The 18,037-nt window shown below is 38.0% G+C and overlaps 1 protein-coding gene across 8 annotated transcripts in view; it reads left to right on the forward strand.

Moving 5' to 3' along the window:
• The window catches only part of USP33 (ubiquitin specific peptidase 33), a 62,692-nt gene that overhangs the window by 14,395 nt on the left and 30,260 nt on the right, over positions 1-18,037 (forward strand). For 6 of the 8 annotated variants that reach the window (XM_059075100.2, XM_067044057.1, XM_067044109.1 and 3 more), the window contains 6 exons: positions 11,137-11,268; positions 11,460-11,513; positions 11,945-12,007; positions 13,252-13,404; positions 15,625-15,727; positions 16,685-16,754. In XM_059075100.2, coding sequence (XP_058931083.1) covers positions 11,188-11,268; positions 11,460-11,513; positions 11,945-12,007; positions 13,252-13,404; positions 15,625-15,727; positions 16,685-16,754 — 524 coding nt within the window. In that variant the 5' untranslated portion in view covers positions 11,137-11,187. Of the gene's footprint in view, positions 1-7,098; positions 7,272-11,136; positions 11,269-11,459; positions 11,514-11,944; positions 12,008-13,251; positions 13,405-15,624; positions 15,728-16,684; positions 16,755-18,037 lie in introns of those variants that run through there. The other 2 variants (XM_067044094.1, XM_067044116.1) reach the window with 1 other exon arrangement.

Consider the following 18,037-nt stretch of genomic DNA (forward strand, 5'->3'; position numbering starts at 1 on the left):
TCTTGTGTTTCCTTCCTAGAGAGAAGTTCCTTTAGCATTTGTTGTAAAGTTGGTTTGGTGGTGCTGAATTCTCTTAACTATTGCTTATCTGTGTTTTAATTTCTCCGTTGAATCTGAATGAGATCCTTGCTGGCTAGAGTATTCTTCGTTTTAAGTTTTTCCCTTTCATCACTTTGAATATATCCTGCCACTCCCTTCTGGCTTGGAGAGTTTCTGCTGAAATATCAGCTGTTAACCTTATGGGGATTCCCTTGTATGTTATTTGCTCCTTTTCCCTTGCTGCTTTTAATATTTTTTCTTTTTATTTAATGTTTGATAGTTTGATTAATATGTGTCTCGGAGTATCTCTCTTTGGGTTTATCCTGTATGGGACTCTCTGTGGTTCCTGCACTTGATTGACTGTTTCCTTTCCCATGTTAGGGAAGTGTTCGACTATAATCTCTTCAGATATTTTCTCAGTCCCTTTCTTTTTCTCTTCTTCTTCTGGGACCCCTAAAATTGAATGTTGATGTGTTTAATGTTGTCCCAGAGGTCTCTGAGACTGTCCTCAATTCTTTTCATTCTTTTTTCTTTATTCTGCTCCCTGGTAGTTATTTCCACCATTTTATCTTCCAGGTCACTTTCACTTATCTGTTCTTCTGCCCAGTTATTCTGCTATTGATTCCTTCTACAGTATTTTTTTTTTTTTTTTTTGCAGTACGCAAGCTTCTCACTGTTGTGGCCTCTCCCATTGCGGAGCACAGGTCCGGACGCACAGGCTCAGTGGCCATGGCTCACGGGCCCAGCTGCTCCGCAGCATGTGGGATCTTCCTGGACTGGGGCACAAACCCATGTCCCCTGCATCGGCAGGTGGACTCTCAACCACCGCACCACCAGAGAAGCCCATTCTACAGTATTTTTAATTTCAGTAATTGTGTTGTTCATCACTGTTTGTTTGCTCTTTAGTTCTTTTAGAACCTTGTTAAATGTTTCTTGTGTTTTCTCCGTTGTGTTTCTGAGATTTTGTATCATCTTTACTATCATTACTCTGAATTCTTTTTCAGGTAGTTTGCCTATTTCATCTTCATTTATTTGGTTTTGTAGGTTTTTACCTTGCTCCTTCATCTGTAATATATATATATATATATATATATACATATATATATATATAATTTAAAAATTTTAATTTAATTAATTTATTTTTGGCTGTGTTGGGTCTTCGTTTCTGTGCGACGGCTTTCTCTAGTTGCAGCGAGCCGGGGCCAGTCTTCATCGTGGTGTGTGGGCCTCTCACTTTCGCTGCCTCTCTTGTCGTGGAGCACAAGCTCCAGACGCGCAGGCTCAGTAGTTGTGGCTCACGGGCCTAGTTGCTCCGTGGCATGTGGGATCTTCCCAGACCAGTGCTCGAACCCGTGTCTCCTGCATTGACTAGCAGATTCTCAGCCACTGCGCCACCAGGGAAGCCCTGAAGCCCTGTAACATATTTTTTTGTCATTTCTTTTCTTTCTTTTTTTTTTTTGTTGATGGATGGTGCTGTATTCTTGTCTTACTGGTTTTTTGGCCTGTGACATCCAGCCATGGAGTTTTGAGGCAGTTGGTTAGAGCTGGGTCTTGGTGCTGAGATGAGGACCTCTGGGGGGGGCCTCACTTTGATTAATATTCCCTGGGGTCTGAGGTTCTTTGTTAGTCCAGTGAGTTCGACTTGGAACTCCCACCACAGGAGCTTGGGCCCGACCTCCAGCCTGGGAACTGAGATCCCGCAAGATGGTCGCTGGGGGTTCATCCCATCCCCTTAGGTCTCCGTAGTCCCCCACCAGTGCCTGGTAGGTGCCCTAATTGTGAGGATATGCTAAATCCACGTCCTCCTAGTACAGCATCTTGACTCTGCTGTGAAAAGGCATTCGATAGAGTTCATTAAGACCATTTCTAACTAATATAATAATACAAATCAACTATACTTCAGTTTTTAAAATTAATTTATTTTATTTTTGACTGCATTGGGTCTTTGTTTTTCTAGTGGCCAGCTGTGGCTGCTCTTCATTGTGGTGTGCGGGCTTTTCATTTCAGTGGCTTCTCTTGTTATGGAGCACAGGCTCTAGGCATGCAGGCTTCAGTAGTTGCAGCACAGGGGTTCAGTAGTTGTGGCTCTCAGGTTCTAGGGCACAGGGTCTGTAGTTGTGGCACATGGGCTTCGTTGCTCTATGGCATGTGGTATCTTCCTGGAGCAGGGGCTTGAAGCTGTGTCCCCTGCATTGGCAAACAGATTCTTAACCAGTGTGCCACCAAGGAAGTCCCTGTACTTCAATTTGGAAGACCATTTTTGATTTTAAAAATGTAAGTACATTAAGAATGGGAAAAAATGATAACAGATATCCTAAATGGCAAAACATTAATATAAGGACCCTGACATGGATGCTTACAATCACCTTTATATTCAAGATTGCCTTTAGAGGTTCTAATAAATGCATTAAAACAGTAAAATTAAATAGCTGGTATTAATATTGGAACAGAAGAGTTAAAATTATCAGGTTGTCTAGTGTACTTAGAGAGTAGCCAAGGAAATAGAAATGGAACAGTGAGGGAAGTATGTTTTACAGTTATCAAACTATTCTGTGTAGAATATTAGTCTCTGAATTAGATTAATATAATATGGGCATAGACAGATTAGTTTTAAAAAATAGAAAATCCAGAAATATTTTATGTGCCAATTTAATAAATAATAGAGATAGGATTATAATTCAGTGGGAAATGCGTAGATTGTATAATGAAGGCACTGGTACAAATGTCTGCCCATCTGGAAGAAAATAAAATTGGATTCCTGTCTTAAGATAAACTCCAGGGCTTCCCTGGTGGTGCAGTTGTTGGGAGTCCGCCTGCCGATGCAGGGGACACGGGTTCGTGCCCTGGTCTGGGAGGATCCCACGTGCCGTGGAGCGGCTGGGCCCGTGAACCATGGCCGCTGAGCCTGCGCGTCCGGAGCCTGTGCTCCGCAACGGGAGAGGCCACAACAGTGAGAGGCCCGCGTACTGAAAAAAAAAAAAAAAAAAAAAAAGATAAACTCCAGATAGATTAAAAGCCTTGTTAAAAAAAAATTTAAGGGTATTCTACAGCTTTAGCTCTATAAATTAGGGTGAAGGAAACCTTAAGATTGGAAACTCAGATGCTATTATAGAATGAGATGTGTCTGATTTTATAAAAATGCAAACTTTTAATAATAAAGCATACCATAAGAAAGTTAATAATAGTTTTGGCACTAAAGTAGGCATATAGACTAATGTAATAGCATAGAGCCCAAAATAATGCACACATATAGTCAAATTTTAAGAAAATCTATTTTCAGCTTTACTGAGGTATAATTGACAAAAATTTTTATATATAAGGTGTACAATGTGTCAGTTTCCTATAAACATACATTGTAAAGTAATTACCACAGTCAAGCTAGTTAGCATTCATTACCTCATGTAGTTACTTTAATTCTTTTTTCTTGTCATGCCCCCACCCCTTCCCCTTTGGCAACCACCTGTTCTGTGTGTTTATGTGTCTGTTTCTGTTTTGTTTTTTAGATTCCATGTATATGTATGTCTTTCTTATTTCAACTTACTTCACTTAGCATAATACCCTCTAGGTCCATCCATGTAGTCACAAATGGCAAGGTTTCATTCTTTTTTTATGGCTGAATAGTATTCCATTGTGTGTGTGTGTGTGTGTGTGTGTGTGTGTGTGTGTGTGTGTGTACACACCCCACATATTTTTTATCCATTCATCTGTTGATGGATACTTAGGTTGCTTCCATATTTTGGCTTTTGTAAATAATATTGCATTAGCATAGGGGTGCACGTGTATGTTTTTTAATTAGTGTTTTTGTTTTCTTCAGAATAGTATGCAGAAGTGGAATTGCTGGATCATATGATAGTTATATTTATAATTTTTTGAGGAACTTCCATACTGTTTTTCCATAGTGACTGCACCAATTTACATTCCCACCAACAGGGCACGAGGGTTCCCTTTTCTCCACATCCTCACCAACACTTGTTTGTTGTCTTTTTGATAATAGCCATTTTGACAGGTGTGAGGTGATATCTCATTGCGGTTTTGATTTGCATTTGCCTGATGATAGTGATGCTGAGCATCTTTTCATGCATCTGTTGGCTACCTGTATGTCTTTTATGGAAAATGTCTATGTAAAATGCCCGTTTTTAAATCAGGTTGCTTGCATCTTTTTTTTTTTTTTTTTTTTTTTTTTTGCGGGCCTCTCACTGTTGTGGCCTCTCCCGCTGCGGAGCACAGGCTCCGGACGCGCAGGCCCAGCGGCCATGGCTCACGGGCCCAGCCGCTCAGCGGCACGTGGGATCCTCCCGGACCGGGGCACGAACCCGTGTCCCCTGCATCGGCAGGCGGACTCTCAACCACTGCGCCACCAGGGAAGCCCTGCTTGCATCTTTGATGTTGGGTTGTATGAGGTTTTTGTATATTTTGGATATTGATCCCTTTTCAAATAAGGGGCAATTGTGGGGTCTTCTGTTGTGGCAGCACTGACTGCTGTGGGTGTGCTAGTGGCTGGGGCTGGCCCCTGGCCTGGTTGGCTGCCAGGTGCTACCTCTTGTAGAGGTTGCCAGTCAAGAGTGGAGTTTTGTTTCCTGCAGACCTCCAGCTTTCCCATACTCAAGTCTTGCTGGCCTTCAGAGCTAGATGTTCTGGGGGCTCATTTTCACTTTGCAGATCCCTCAGGCTGGAGAGCCCAGTGTGGAGCTCAGAACCTTCACTCCTTGTGAAGAAACTCTGTAATAGTGATTTCTTTTTAAATATTCCTTATTTTTGGCTGTATCTGGTCTTAGTTATGGTACATGGGATCTTTCATTGCGGCATGTGGGCTTCTCTCTAGTTGTGGTGTGCAGACTCTCTAGTTTAGTTGTGGTTTGTGGGCTCAGTAGTTGCGGTGCACAGGCTTAGTTGACCTGCAGCATGTGTGGTCTTAGTTGCCCAACCAGGGATCCAACCTGCGTCCCCTGCATTGGAAGGTGGATTCTTAACCACTGGACCACCAGGGAATTCCCTGCAATTGTGATTATTCTCCTGTTTGTGGGTTGCCTACCCAGGCGTGTGGGTCTTGACTATATTGCATCTCTGCTCCTTCTGTCTACTTCATGGTTCCTTCTTCATATCTTTAGTTCTGGAAAATATTTTCTGTTAGTCTTCAGGTCATTCTCATAGATAGTTGCTCTGTAAATAGTTGTAATTTTTGTGTGTGTGTGGAAGGAGGTGAGCTCAGGGTCTGCCTACTTCACCATCTTAGTAAAGTATCCCCTGGTCAAATGTTTTTTGCCAAGAGTGCCAAGACCATTCAGTGGGAGAAAAAAACAGTCTTTTCAAGAAAGGGTATTGGGCAAACTGTATATCCATATGCAAAAATATGACATTGGATCTCTACCTTACACAAACATACAAAAATTGACTTTAGTGGATCAAAGGCCTAAACATAAGAACTAAAACTCTTAGAAGAAAACATAGAGGGGGGAACTGTGACATTGGATTTGGCAGCAACTTCTTGGATATGACACTAAAAGCACAGGTCACAAAAGTAAATAGATAACTTGGACTATATCAGTTAGAAACTTCTGTGCATCAAAGGACACAGTCAACAGAGTGAAAAGACCACCTATGGAATGGGCGAAAATATTTTCAAATCGTGTATCTGATAAGGAGTTAAATATCCAGAGTATATAAAGGACTCCTACAACTCAACAACAAAAAAGCAAACAACTCGATTAAAAAAATGGCTCAAGTACTTGAATAGACTTTTCTCCAAAGAAGGTATATAAATAAATGCCTAACAAGCACATGAAAAGATGCTCAACATTACTAATTGCACAAATGCAAATCAAAACCACAGTGAGATATTACCGTAATTGAATGTTATTCATCTGGAAAAGGAAGGAAATTCTGGCCCAAGCTATAAAATCAATGAACTTTGAGGACATTATGCTAAGTAAAATAAGTCACAAAGAAAATACTCTATTTCACTTGCGAAGTACCCTGACTAGTCAAATTTGTAGAGACAAAAAGTGAAATGGTGGTTGCCAGTGGTTGGTGGGAGGGGGAATGGAGAGTTGCTGTGTAATGCTGTGGAGTTTCACTTTTGCAAGATGAGATGAGTTCTGGAGATTGATTGCCCAACAATGTAAGTGTACTTAATGCTACTGAATTGTATATTTAAAAATGGTTAGGATGATAAACTTATGTGTATTTCATCAAAATTAAAAATTAAAAACTTAATAGACAAATAGTAAGTTTGAAAAATGGTTGCAGTATAGAAGACAGGATTCTGTTTACAGGAAGAGGCTATCAACCCAACTGTAAAAAGGGCAAAGATTTAAAGAGCCATTAAATAAAATAACAAATCTAGGAGGCTATAAAATTCATGGAAAGACAGTCTCACAGGTTGTCAAGGTAATACAAATTAAAGAGTCTCATGCTCCACTGACTGAGCTAGCCAGGCACGTCAAGGCAATGCAAATTAAATACTAGTGAAATATAACAGCATACCCATCAAATGACAACAGTTAAAAAATAGAAAGCCAGTAATGCCTTTACTAGTATAGAAAATGGTGTTGATGTGCAGAAAATGGTATTCCCTTATGAGTGGAAATGTGAATTATTATAGCATTTTTGGAAAGTTATCTTATAAAATCTATTTTTATAAATTGGCCCATCTAATACAAGATATGAAGGCCCACCCATTATGTTTACATGGATTTTTTAGTGGCAGAATATGGAAGCAAAGTGAAAGTCTATTATTGGGAGAATTGATTGAATGCATGCATCCATGTGTCAATGCATTTCATATGTATCCATGAAAATTTTGACATAAATGGATGTCTTTTAAAATATTATTGAAAAAATAAAATATTGACAAAAAAGATGGCCATGTATATCTCTGAATCTGTATTTGTGTATGATTTATATGGAAAATTATTAAAGCATACCTACAGGCTTTATAGTGCAGGTATGCTGGTGATAAATTCTTTCAGCTTTATTATGTCTAAAGCAGTCTTTATTTTGCCTTTTTTTTGCGGTACACGGGCCTCTCACTGCTGTGGCCTCTCCCATTGCGGAGCACAGGCTTCGGACGCACAGGCTCAGCGGCCATGGCTCATGGGCCCAGCCGCTCCGTGGCATGTGGGATCTTCCCGGACCGGGGCACGAACCCCCGTCCCCTGCATCGGCAGGTGGACTCTCAACCACTGCGCCACCAGGGAAGCCCTTGCCTTTGTTTTTGAAAGATACTTTCCTAGGTATGGAGTTCTTGGTTGACAGTGTTCCTTCAGTAAACTGTAAAGATGTTGCTCCTCTGCCTTCCAGCTTATGTTGTTTCTAGTATACGTTATGGGTCTTTTGGGGCTGCTTTTAAGATGTCTGTTCTCTTACTCATTTTAAACAACTTGTTTTTGATATGCTGTGGTTTTATTTGTTCTTATATCTTGTGTTGCTTCAATTTGTAGGTTTTTTAGTTTTCATCCTATTCAGACATTTCCATCTAGCTGAGTGATGCTCTTGTTTAATTTTCTCCATCTTTGTGTTTCATAGTTTCTTTTGCTGTGTCTTCAAGTTCATTATTCTTTTGCCTTGTCTTATCTACTCTTAATCTCATCCATTGTATTTTTCACCTCAGATTTTTTTTTAACATCTAGATACTTGATTTGGGTCTCTCTTTTTTTTCTTATCTTTCATGTCTCTCCTTATCATTTGTATCCTTTATTCTATCATCTGTCTTATGTCTGGGTCTCTTATTTTTTTCTTCCCCACTGAGGGTCAGATTTTCCTTCATTGTATATCATATAATTTTTTAAAATTTATTAATTTATTTGTTTATTTTTGGCTGCATTAGGTCTTTGTTGCTGTGCGCAGACTTTCTCTGGTTGTGGCGAGCTCTTCATTCTACTCTTCATTGTGGTGCATGGGCTTCTCATTGTGGTGGCTTCTCTTGTTGTGGAGCAGGGGCTCTAGGTGTGCAGGCTTCAGAAGTTGTGGCACGTGGGCTCAGTAGTTGTGGCTTGCAGGCTCTAGAGCACAGGCTCAGTAGTTGTGGCATGTGGTCTTAGTTGCTCCATGGCATGTGGGATCTTCCCGGACCAGGGCTCGAACCTGTGTCCTCTGCTCTGGCAGGCAGATTCTTAACCACTGTGCTGCCAGGGAAGCCCCTGTATATCTTATAGTTTTTGATTGGATGCCAGACATTTGATTTTTACCTTGTCAGGTGCTGGGTTTTTTCATTCCTTTAAATGTTCTTCATTTTTTTTCTGGGACACAGTTAAATTCCTTGGGAGCAGTTTGACCCTGTAATGCTCTCTTTTGAACTTTTTGAAGGAAGAACCAAAGTAGTCTTTCTTCTAGGGATAATTTTTTTCCCAATACTAAGGCGATACCCTCCTGAGTATGCTATTTTATTCCTTGTGTATTATGAAATCTTTCAACTCTGGCTGGTGGAAACACAGACAGACCTGGGTTGGCTTTGAGAATTGTTCTACCTGCTCCTTTCCAGTAGTTCTTTCACCTTCTTAGGGTAGTTTAATCACAGGTACATGCTCATTAGTACTTGGTTGAAAACATAGTGGTAGCCCTTTACGAATCTCCAGAGTTCACTTGCTCTCTATTCAGTTCTTTACTGTCTGCTACTCACCTTGGCCTCCCTGAATTTTCAACTCTGTCTCTTCAACTTAGAGAGATCACCAAAATCTTTTTGGGTTTTCTTCTACCTGTACTGTGGCCTAGAAAGAGATTCTCTCCAGGCAGTAAGTTGGGGCAGTCACCTTGTTTTTGTCTTCTTATGGATCAGTGTCCTGCAGTGCCTATTGTCCAGTGTCTGTGTCTGAAAACCATTATTTTATATTTTTTGGTCTGGTTTCTTACTTATTTGAGAGGGTAAATCTGGTCCGTGTCACTTCATTATGGTTGCAAGTGGGAGTAATTGGATAAGAGGGAAAAGATATCTAATTACAAAAGGAAATGAGAGATGGATGGGAAACCCTCCTCCATATATAAATTTAAAAAATGGAAAATATTAACAATTATTTTAAGTTTAACTTCATGCTCTGAAAGTCAGGAGCATGGCTTATTTAATATTGCGTAGTAATGTTGTATTTATAAATACTTATTCAATATCAACCCCAACGTTATTCCTGTTGTATTTTGTAGGTTGCAGTAAAATATTGGACTTATCATTTGATTTGATTTGATAGAACCTTTTTATTTAATGTGTTTTCTAATGTGTTAATATTTCAGCACATTTATAACTGTTTATTCTTTCCTAGTAAGTTTCTTAACTTTTTCCCAAATAATGTTCTCAAACCCCAAAGATGAATGAAAGTTCATGAAATGCCCTGTTATTAAGAATGTACAATCCGGGACTTCCCCTGGTGATGCAGTGGTTAACAATCTGCCTGCTAGTGCAGGGGACATGGGTTCGATCCCTGGTCTGGGAAGATCCCACATGCTGTGGATCCCACTAAGCCTGTGTGCCATAGCTACTGAGTTTGCACTCTAGAGCCCACAGGCCACAACTACTGAGCCCCTGTGCTGCAACTATTGAAGCCCACGTGCCTACAGCCCGTGCTCCACAATAAGAGAAGCCACTGCATTGAGAAGTTTGCGCACCGCAACGAAGAGAGCCTCCACTCTCTGCAACTAGAGAAAGCCCGTGTGCAGCAACGAAGACCCAACGCAGCCGATAGATAGATAGATAGGTAGAATGTACAGTCCAAAGAAGACCTAGAAATCCTTACTGAGTTAGACTTGAGACTTTTACTTAGAAATCACTCACTTAAACCATTCATAAGATAATCTGGGCATTGAATGCAGTGTATAAGTTTGCTATGTGATTCATAAGATTTAAAGTAGAGGTAGATAAAATTTAGTGACATTACAGTACATTGTGATGTCTTGGAGGAAATTAAGTTCACTGAGATTGCAAAATACTTTGCCTTCTGTTTACTTTAATGGAATTGAGGAAACTCCTGAAGAATGTTAGGAAAATTATTGATTTGGGAAACTACCTCAGTCTTAAAATGGTTATCTCATAGGGGAGGGAGGTCTGAGACCTTTACTGGTCATATAAAAAAACCTCAAGGGATGATGCAGAGTGCCTAATAAAGTTTTATGTGTATGTGTAGTATGTGCTACACATGTGACATGTACTACCTCATTTAAACCTTACGGTAGGAGTATGACATTCAGCACCTACTGTTATCCTCAGATCTATTTGACTTTAGAGTCCTCGGCTCTTACCTATGAGATATATAGGTGGATTCAAATCCTAGTTTGAATCCTAGTTTGAATCCTATGTTAACAATGTGAACTCAGGTTTTCTTCTCTTATTAGCCTTATATGCAGATGAAGATAATAATGGTGCCTATCTCAATGTTGTTGGAAGGATCATATGATAATGTGGTTCTCAACCTGGGATGACTTTGTCCCCAGAGGACATAATTTTACACTGTCTAATGACATTGGTTGTCAAAGCTCAGAGTGGTAGTAGTGAGGGTGTTCTGGCATCTAGTGGGTAGAAGAAGAAATGTTGCTAACTATCTTAAAATGTACAGGACAACCTTCCACAAGAGAGAATTATCTGGCCTGAAGTGTCAGTGGTGCCAGGGTTGAGAAACTGATATAAAGTGACTATGTTGGTTTATTGCTAGGATACCAAACTATTTCATTTGTATCATCTGTGGGCTGTTGCTAGTGTGAAAATGAAGGTTTCCATTTGAATTTTTTTTCTTTTCAATTCCAATTCTAGCCTAAGGGTTAATCTTTTTCAATGAAAAATAAGGGGATAAAAATACTTAAATTGAATAACCTGAATTTGTTTCCCTTTTATTTACCTCTAAAAAGTGAAATGGGAGAAGGGGAAAAAGCAGCAAAAGTAATGGAGAAACAAACTTACATTGACTCATAGGTATCAATTTTAATAAAATGATTATTTATTAGTAGAGAAACTTCCAGTGTTGAAATTAACTTCAATTGTGAAAGTACCCAAGATGTATTTGAAAATATACACTTTTGTAGGGCAAACTTATAAACATGTATGCTTCTTGTTTTATCTTTTAATAATTTTTAATATATTAGCACTTTTAAAATTGACTTTTCTGGTCAATTTTTCTGTAGGTATTACCTCATTTGGAAAGCCTTGAGAAACAGGAAAACATTTCTAACAAAATGTCAGCTTTTCGAGGTCATTGTCCGCATTTGGATTCAGTTGGTGAAATAACTAAAGAAGATTTAATACAAAAATCTCATGTAAGAAAGAGGGCTTTTTTTCTTCCTTTAAAAAATCATATTCGTTTTTCTCCCAAATATGCGTTTTCTATAAATTACTGCAGTATTCTATGTTCGAGAATCCAAATTTTTTATATATGATATTAGTGAATGTATATATTTGGCTGTATTTATGTAATGGTAATGTTGTCTGTGTGATTTTCCTTTCATAGGGTTCTTGTCAGGATTGTAAAGTCAGAGGACCAAACCTTTGGGCATGCCTGGAGGTATGTGTATGTTTCTTCTCAAAAGTTTGATATAAAAATTTATATCTGAATTAGGTTAACTAGAAGATTTTTCTGACACTTAGAGGACTTCATAAATGAACATACTTTAAGAAAATCATTATCAATTATAAAAATTAAACTTTAAACTTTGGGCTTTAACTTACAGTGCTTTTTGCAGAGTTTCGTAAATCACTAAAATATTTTATCCTCACCTTTTATTAGCAGAGACATATCTTTTAGCTTAGAAATATTCCGGTTATATTCTTTTGTGCCTAGTACCTTTTGGTTAAAATAACTGACTTGGGGAGTCATTTAATCTTTCCGTTAAACCATGTGATCAGAAATTCATTGTAAATGTAATTGTAATGCTATTATTATAAACTTACATGTTATAAAATACTTAATTTTCCTTTTTATATAATTATTTATAGAATAGATGTTCATATGTTGGTTGTGGTGAATCACAAGTAGATCATAGCACCATACATTCTCAGGTATGTATGTAGAAAAATTTCGTGCAAGATTTTTTTTTTAACATCTTTATTGGAGTATAATTGCTTTATAATGGTGTGTTAGTTTCTGCTTTACAACAAAGTGAATCAGTTATACATATACATATGTTCCCATATCTCGTGCAAGATGTTTTTTAAAGAGAGCCTGAAGGAAAGGGAAAGCAAATACAACATTAAGTTGTAATTCAAAATTTTGTATGTTTTTCTTTTTTTTTTTAATAAACAAGTTAAATCTTAGCTTATAAAAAGGTGGGGAGTGGAATTGCTAAGATCAATATTAGAAAGAGGTTGTAATTAAGAGAGTAGTGATTTAAGAAACGTACCTCCAGATGTATGGAGGTGGTAGCTGAAGATATTAGTAGTATATGGAAGTTGAAGTCAAGAATAGAAGCCTAGGCTATGACAGGGCCTGGCTGACTTCAAGTCTCAACTCATATATCTTTTTCTCTACATCCTGCTTACTGGAGTCCCCTTTCTACGTCACCCTGGTTGTTTGGTGCTTGTGTGTAATTCTGGCATGCTTCTTTTACAGATTAGATAGAGCTCCCATTCTAAACTATACATTTTCTTGAGAATGAACTGTCTTGTTCATATTTATCTCTACAGCATTAACTGTTCTCAACCAGGGTTCCTCAAGAGAATTAATTAAGGCTCTCAGGCATCATGGTACATAGTTAATTTACTTCTCTTCGGTGCATCTAGAATGGTGGTACTATGTACCATTCTTGGGAGAATTGAGAAAATACTCAGATCATTGTCCATAGGGCATTATTCTCTTGCAGAATTGAAAAAGGCTGGAGTTTCATATATCCAAGATCATATTCACTATTGCTTGAGCTGTTTTGTGCTTTGATTCATGTCATTTAAATTCTTTTGCCATTCTGATCTCCTGAAACAGTTAACTGTGCTATTGTCAATTTTCTTGTATTATGATTACTTGCTAACTGCAAAGCAGAGTCTTATAATAACTCTTGTGTTTATCTTTATAATGAATAGTGGTGAAAAATGACAATAGAATAACCTTTGGAGTAGGCTTAGATATTGTTACTATTCACTATGCATTAGCAATTTATCTAAAAAATGGTTTTCTGGTGCTCCAGTTTAAATTTTCTCTTTTGAGTATATTGTTATTCATCAAAGGCCAGCAGTTTATCTTCTGTGATCTTTTGAAAGGTTTTCAACTATAATTTTGGCTCCTCTTCTCTCTCTCCCATGAAATTATACAGGAGACAAAGCATTATCTAACTGTGAACCTTACCACTCTTCGAGTATGGTGTTATGCTTGCAGCAAAGAAGTATTTTTGGATAGAAAACTAGGAACTCAGCCTTCATTACCTCATGTAAAACCACTTCACCAAGCACAAGAAAATAGTGTCCAGGTAATAATCTAAATCTGTGTAATTAAAATATCAAATATTTTCAGGTAATAATTTCAGAATTTGTCATGTAGCTGAAATCTAAAAGAGCCCTACTTCACCTGTACTTTAAAAAATTTCCGTATTGTGCCTTTTTTCCTCAAATGAAACACCGAAGCTTGCCTTTGTTCTTTTGTAGAGTGATGGATTAGAGTGAAATTGAAGCCCATACCTGTCTGAGGATGGAAAAGCACCTGATGTGTTTTAAAAACTTAAAAAAGCAGCTGGTTTAAATAGTGTTTCTTTTTCTAGCCAGTCTGATTCTAGGAGAGGTGATGGGTCTTCTTTGATAGGCCCTAATTCAGCTCTCTTTTCCTAATTTCCCTCCCTGCCTCACCCCCATGTATATTGCTATAAACATTTTACTAATTTATTGAAAACCAGATAGTATACATTAAAGCTTAACATCAGTGTTTGGTTACAAAAGATATGTAAGCTTGCAAAGATTGGTCACTTAATATTGAGACTTTCTAGTTCTATTAAAAATAGGAAAGGGAGGGACTTCCCTGGCCCTCCAGTGGGTAAGACTCCGCGCTTCCACTGCAGGGTGCACGGGTTCGATCCCTAGTTGGGGAACTAGGATCCTGACTGCCGCTCAGCGTGCTCCCCCCTACCCAAAAAGGAAAAAATAGGAAAAGGAATGAAAAAAATAAGAATAGTTGGCGTCTTATCATCATTTGGTCTGTATGGTTTAATTAACACATCAGTGAGTTTTTTCCTTCTGTGTTATAGAAATCACATTGTATTTCTATAATTGTGTTCTTTGATACCAATTCTTAAGATTTTTTGTGTTGTATCTTTTTATCACATTCTGATGGTAGATATTTGTGACAGTAAATTTGCTTGCCTCACACTTATATAACTTAAAGTGACTAGATTTTAGACAAGGTATACTTGTTGCATTTCTAGTTTCATAGTTGAATAACTCTAGTTCATAAATTACCATCATTACTGTTTCTCCCACTGATACCTATTTATCATTCAAAAACGTGGTTTTGGGGTTTTTTTGAATGCCATGGTAGTTTGAAAATAACTTTGCCTTAACCCTCTAACACTATTAACAAAAATGTGATAATTAAAAGTTTAATCACATGAGGAACTGATAACAATTTATAATAATCTAAAGAATAAGTACAGATAGTTCACAAAGAAGAAATACAGATTAAAACACATCGAGAAAATAATCATCACTGACTAAAGAAAAGTAGGTTAAAACAGCTATCTGCCATTTCTGCCCAAGTAGATTATGATTGCAAACTCTTAGTTGAATAAGTATACTGATACTTTTCTGATAGCTTGTAAATAATTTTCTGATGAGTTATATTTATAACACATAAAAGGCATGAATTTAATTTCATACAACTTCCTGATGATCCCATTGTTGAAGAAATTACTCAGAAGAAAAAAAAAGTTATTTGTACAGATTTTTTTAGCAGTATAAAATTTACAGGGTGTTTGAACCCAGTTCATCAGAACATTAATTATAGAATAACAGTATTGGAAACCATTCAAATGTCATTAAGACTTTTCAAACAATTTTGTAGGAGGTGAGATTTTGAATGATTTTTTTTTAAAGCTGCTCTACTTCTCTGTATTTCAATACACCAAAGTGAGAATATGGGGCCTACCCAAATATCTAGTATCTACAGATGCCAGGAAAGTAAAGTAAATGTATAAAGTGGGTGGGTATAAGTGCATATATTCATGCCTTGAAGAAGAGGAATAGGCTGTAATAAGTTGGAGAACCAGAGCACGTGCTAAGTACATTCTGCTGTTCAGTTTCCTCCTCCCACTGATGGTTGCTGAATGGGTTCAGTGTACTTTGATCTTCTGCTATTAGAAGAGAACTTGCAGAATTTGATTTTTATGTGAGCTCACCCAATTTTTAAAATATTAGCTCAAAGTTTTGCTTTTGTTTCAGTTTTTGTCCTTTTGTCCACAGTGTGGACTAGCCTTTGACCAAGTCACCAGTTGCAACCTCTTGAGTTAATACAATTCTCAGGAATTAATATTGGAATTTAAAAAAATATTTAAAACTGTTTCATACACTTAAAGGGATGCAAAATAACTTTAGTAACAAGTATCAGGAGAGATTGTAGAAGTCTACAGATAAGCTGTGAACAAATTAAAAAAAAATTTTGACCTAAGGATTTGTTCAAGTCTGCTATCTTTTCTGTTATCAAGGATTTTAAAATACCCAGTAACACAACATTAAAAACTCCTCTGGTTGCTGTATTTGATGATCTGGACATAGAAGTGGAAGAAGAAGATGAACTTAAGGCAAGAGGTAAAATAATTCTCCTGGGGCATCCCTGGTGGCGCAGTGGTTGGGGGTCCGCCTGCCGATGCAGGGGACGTGGGTTCATGCCCCAGTCTGGGAGGATCCCACATGCCGTGGAGCGGCTGGGCCCGTGAGCCATGGCCGCTGGGCCTGCGCGTCCGGAGCCTGTGCTCCGTGATGGGAGAGGCCATGGCAGTGGGAGGCCCGTGTACCGAAAAAATAAAAAAAATAATTCTCCTGTGTAACACTCCTTTGTATGCTACTGTCCATTTCTTTAGGAAATTGTATCATGTGAAAATTTCAAAATCTAGAGATGATCAGAAGATAATTACCAAAAAAATTCTAGAAATCAGATTATCGGTTATGCTTTTTTAAAAAAATTATCAGTTTACATAATTAATCAGGATGCATTTTTAAGTTCTAACTTTTGTTTATTTATTGTATTATGCATCACTTGAAAATACCAAGGGACTATCCTTTTGTTTTTAATGATGCATGAGTGGAAGTAATGCTAGTTAGCAGTATGTGATTGTAAGAAATCAATGAAGTAATTGTATTTAAAAAAAAATTCTGAAATTTGACCTAGTAAAATTGTATCTGTGAAAAAGCAAACTGACAACTTTGATGCTTCGTTTCTCTGGCATCACTTTACTAAAGCCCACAGTTCTTAGTATAAACTATCTGTATAGTTTAGTACAGACTTTTCTGTTTTATAGTTTATGTAAGGGAATCTTAACACTTTAAGGATATATTTAAATAATTTTCTGAAAATTAACACTTTGGTGTAAGTCTGACCTCTTTGAGTTATTCAAGTTGCTGTTTGTATTTCTGTAATGTATTTTGTATTTCCTTAACATAGTTTGGGAACCATAATAATTACCTAGTTACATATTCAGAGAACACTCATAAAATTGAGTCATTGCATTATTGAATGATGACATAGCTTATAATTTTTCTTAATAGGTCTTACAGGTTTGAAAAATATTGGAAATACTTGTTATATGAATGCAGCTTTGCAGGCTCTTTCCAATTGGTAAGTAGAGAAATTAATTTTGTTAGTATAGTTTTTTAAAGTTACTCTTGGACTTCCCTGCTGGTGCAGTGGTTAGGAATCTGCCTGCCAAGGCAGGGGACACGGGTTTGATCCCTGGTCTGGGAAGATCCCACATGCCATGGAGCAACTAAGCCCGTGTGCCACAACTACTGAGCCTGGGTGCCACAACTACTGAGTCTGTGCTCCAGAGCCCACAAGCCACAGCTACTGAGCCTGCGCACGTGCCACAGCTACTGAAGACTGCGAGCCTAGAGCCTGTGTTCCGCGACAAGAGAAGCCACCGCAACGAGAAGCCCGCACGCTGCAACGAAGAGTAGCCCCCACTCACTGCAACGAGAGAAAGCCCACGCACAGCAACAAAGACCCAGTGCAGCCAAAAATAAATAAATAAAATAAAATTATTTAAAAAAAAATAATAGAGTTACTCTTGGAGCAGAAAACCATGCTGTTGTATTACACTCAGAAAAAAGGAGTGAGAGGAGAAAAGAAAGACATATACATTAATAGTAATATGGGAAAGAGGTGACAATTATATTCAATTCCCCTAGCCAACAGGATCCCATTAAATCCTTGCTGTACCTCTTCCCTCACCCCTCTCAACACATAGTGCTGCCTCCCTCCCTTTTCTGAAATGCCCCCACTTTAAAAATTATCTGGATTAACTAAAGCCTAAATGTGTAAATATTCCTGAAAAAGTTATTTCCTCTTTTTTGTTGAGTAACTCTTAAGGTAGAGTAGGCAAGAAACTGAGTTGGGACATAATCCATTGTTGTCCCAATGGGGTTGCTTTGATCGTGCCTCTAGTTTCCTAAGACTGCTGGTCCTGGCTCAGACCCTAGGTGGTTGTATGTCTTTGAGGAAGTTATTTGTTTTTACATCTAGAAAATGAGGAGCTTGAACTAATTAATTCCTCAAATCAGTTTTAGTTCAGAGGTCCTAGGAAAATATTTTATATTTTTCTGTAGGTGGAAAGTCTCTAATAAAGCAATTAGTTTTTTTTCTTAATTAATAGTCCTGTGAAGTAGGTGGGTGCAGTATGGAATGTTCTGCAGACAGTCACCCAGGGAAGAGATGAAAAGTCATAGGATCAAGTCCTGAGGAACCGTGATAGTTAGATACCTGGTAAGAGCAGAAAAAACAATAAAGAGGGAAAAGAGTTACCAGAGAGGTCAAGAAGAAAAGTAAAAAAGTGTATTACATTGGTCAAGAGACGGGGGTAAACCACCTGTGGCAAATGCTACTGAGGGGGAAATGAAAGGTGT

Source organism: Kogia breviceps, chromosome 1, assembly GCF_026419965.1.
Source record: "Kogia breviceps isolate mKogBre1 chromosome 1, mKogBre1 haplotype 1, whole genome shotgun sequence".
Lineage (NCBI taxonomy): Eukaryota > Metazoa > Chordata > Mammalia > Artiodactyla > Physeteridae > Kogia > Kogia breviceps.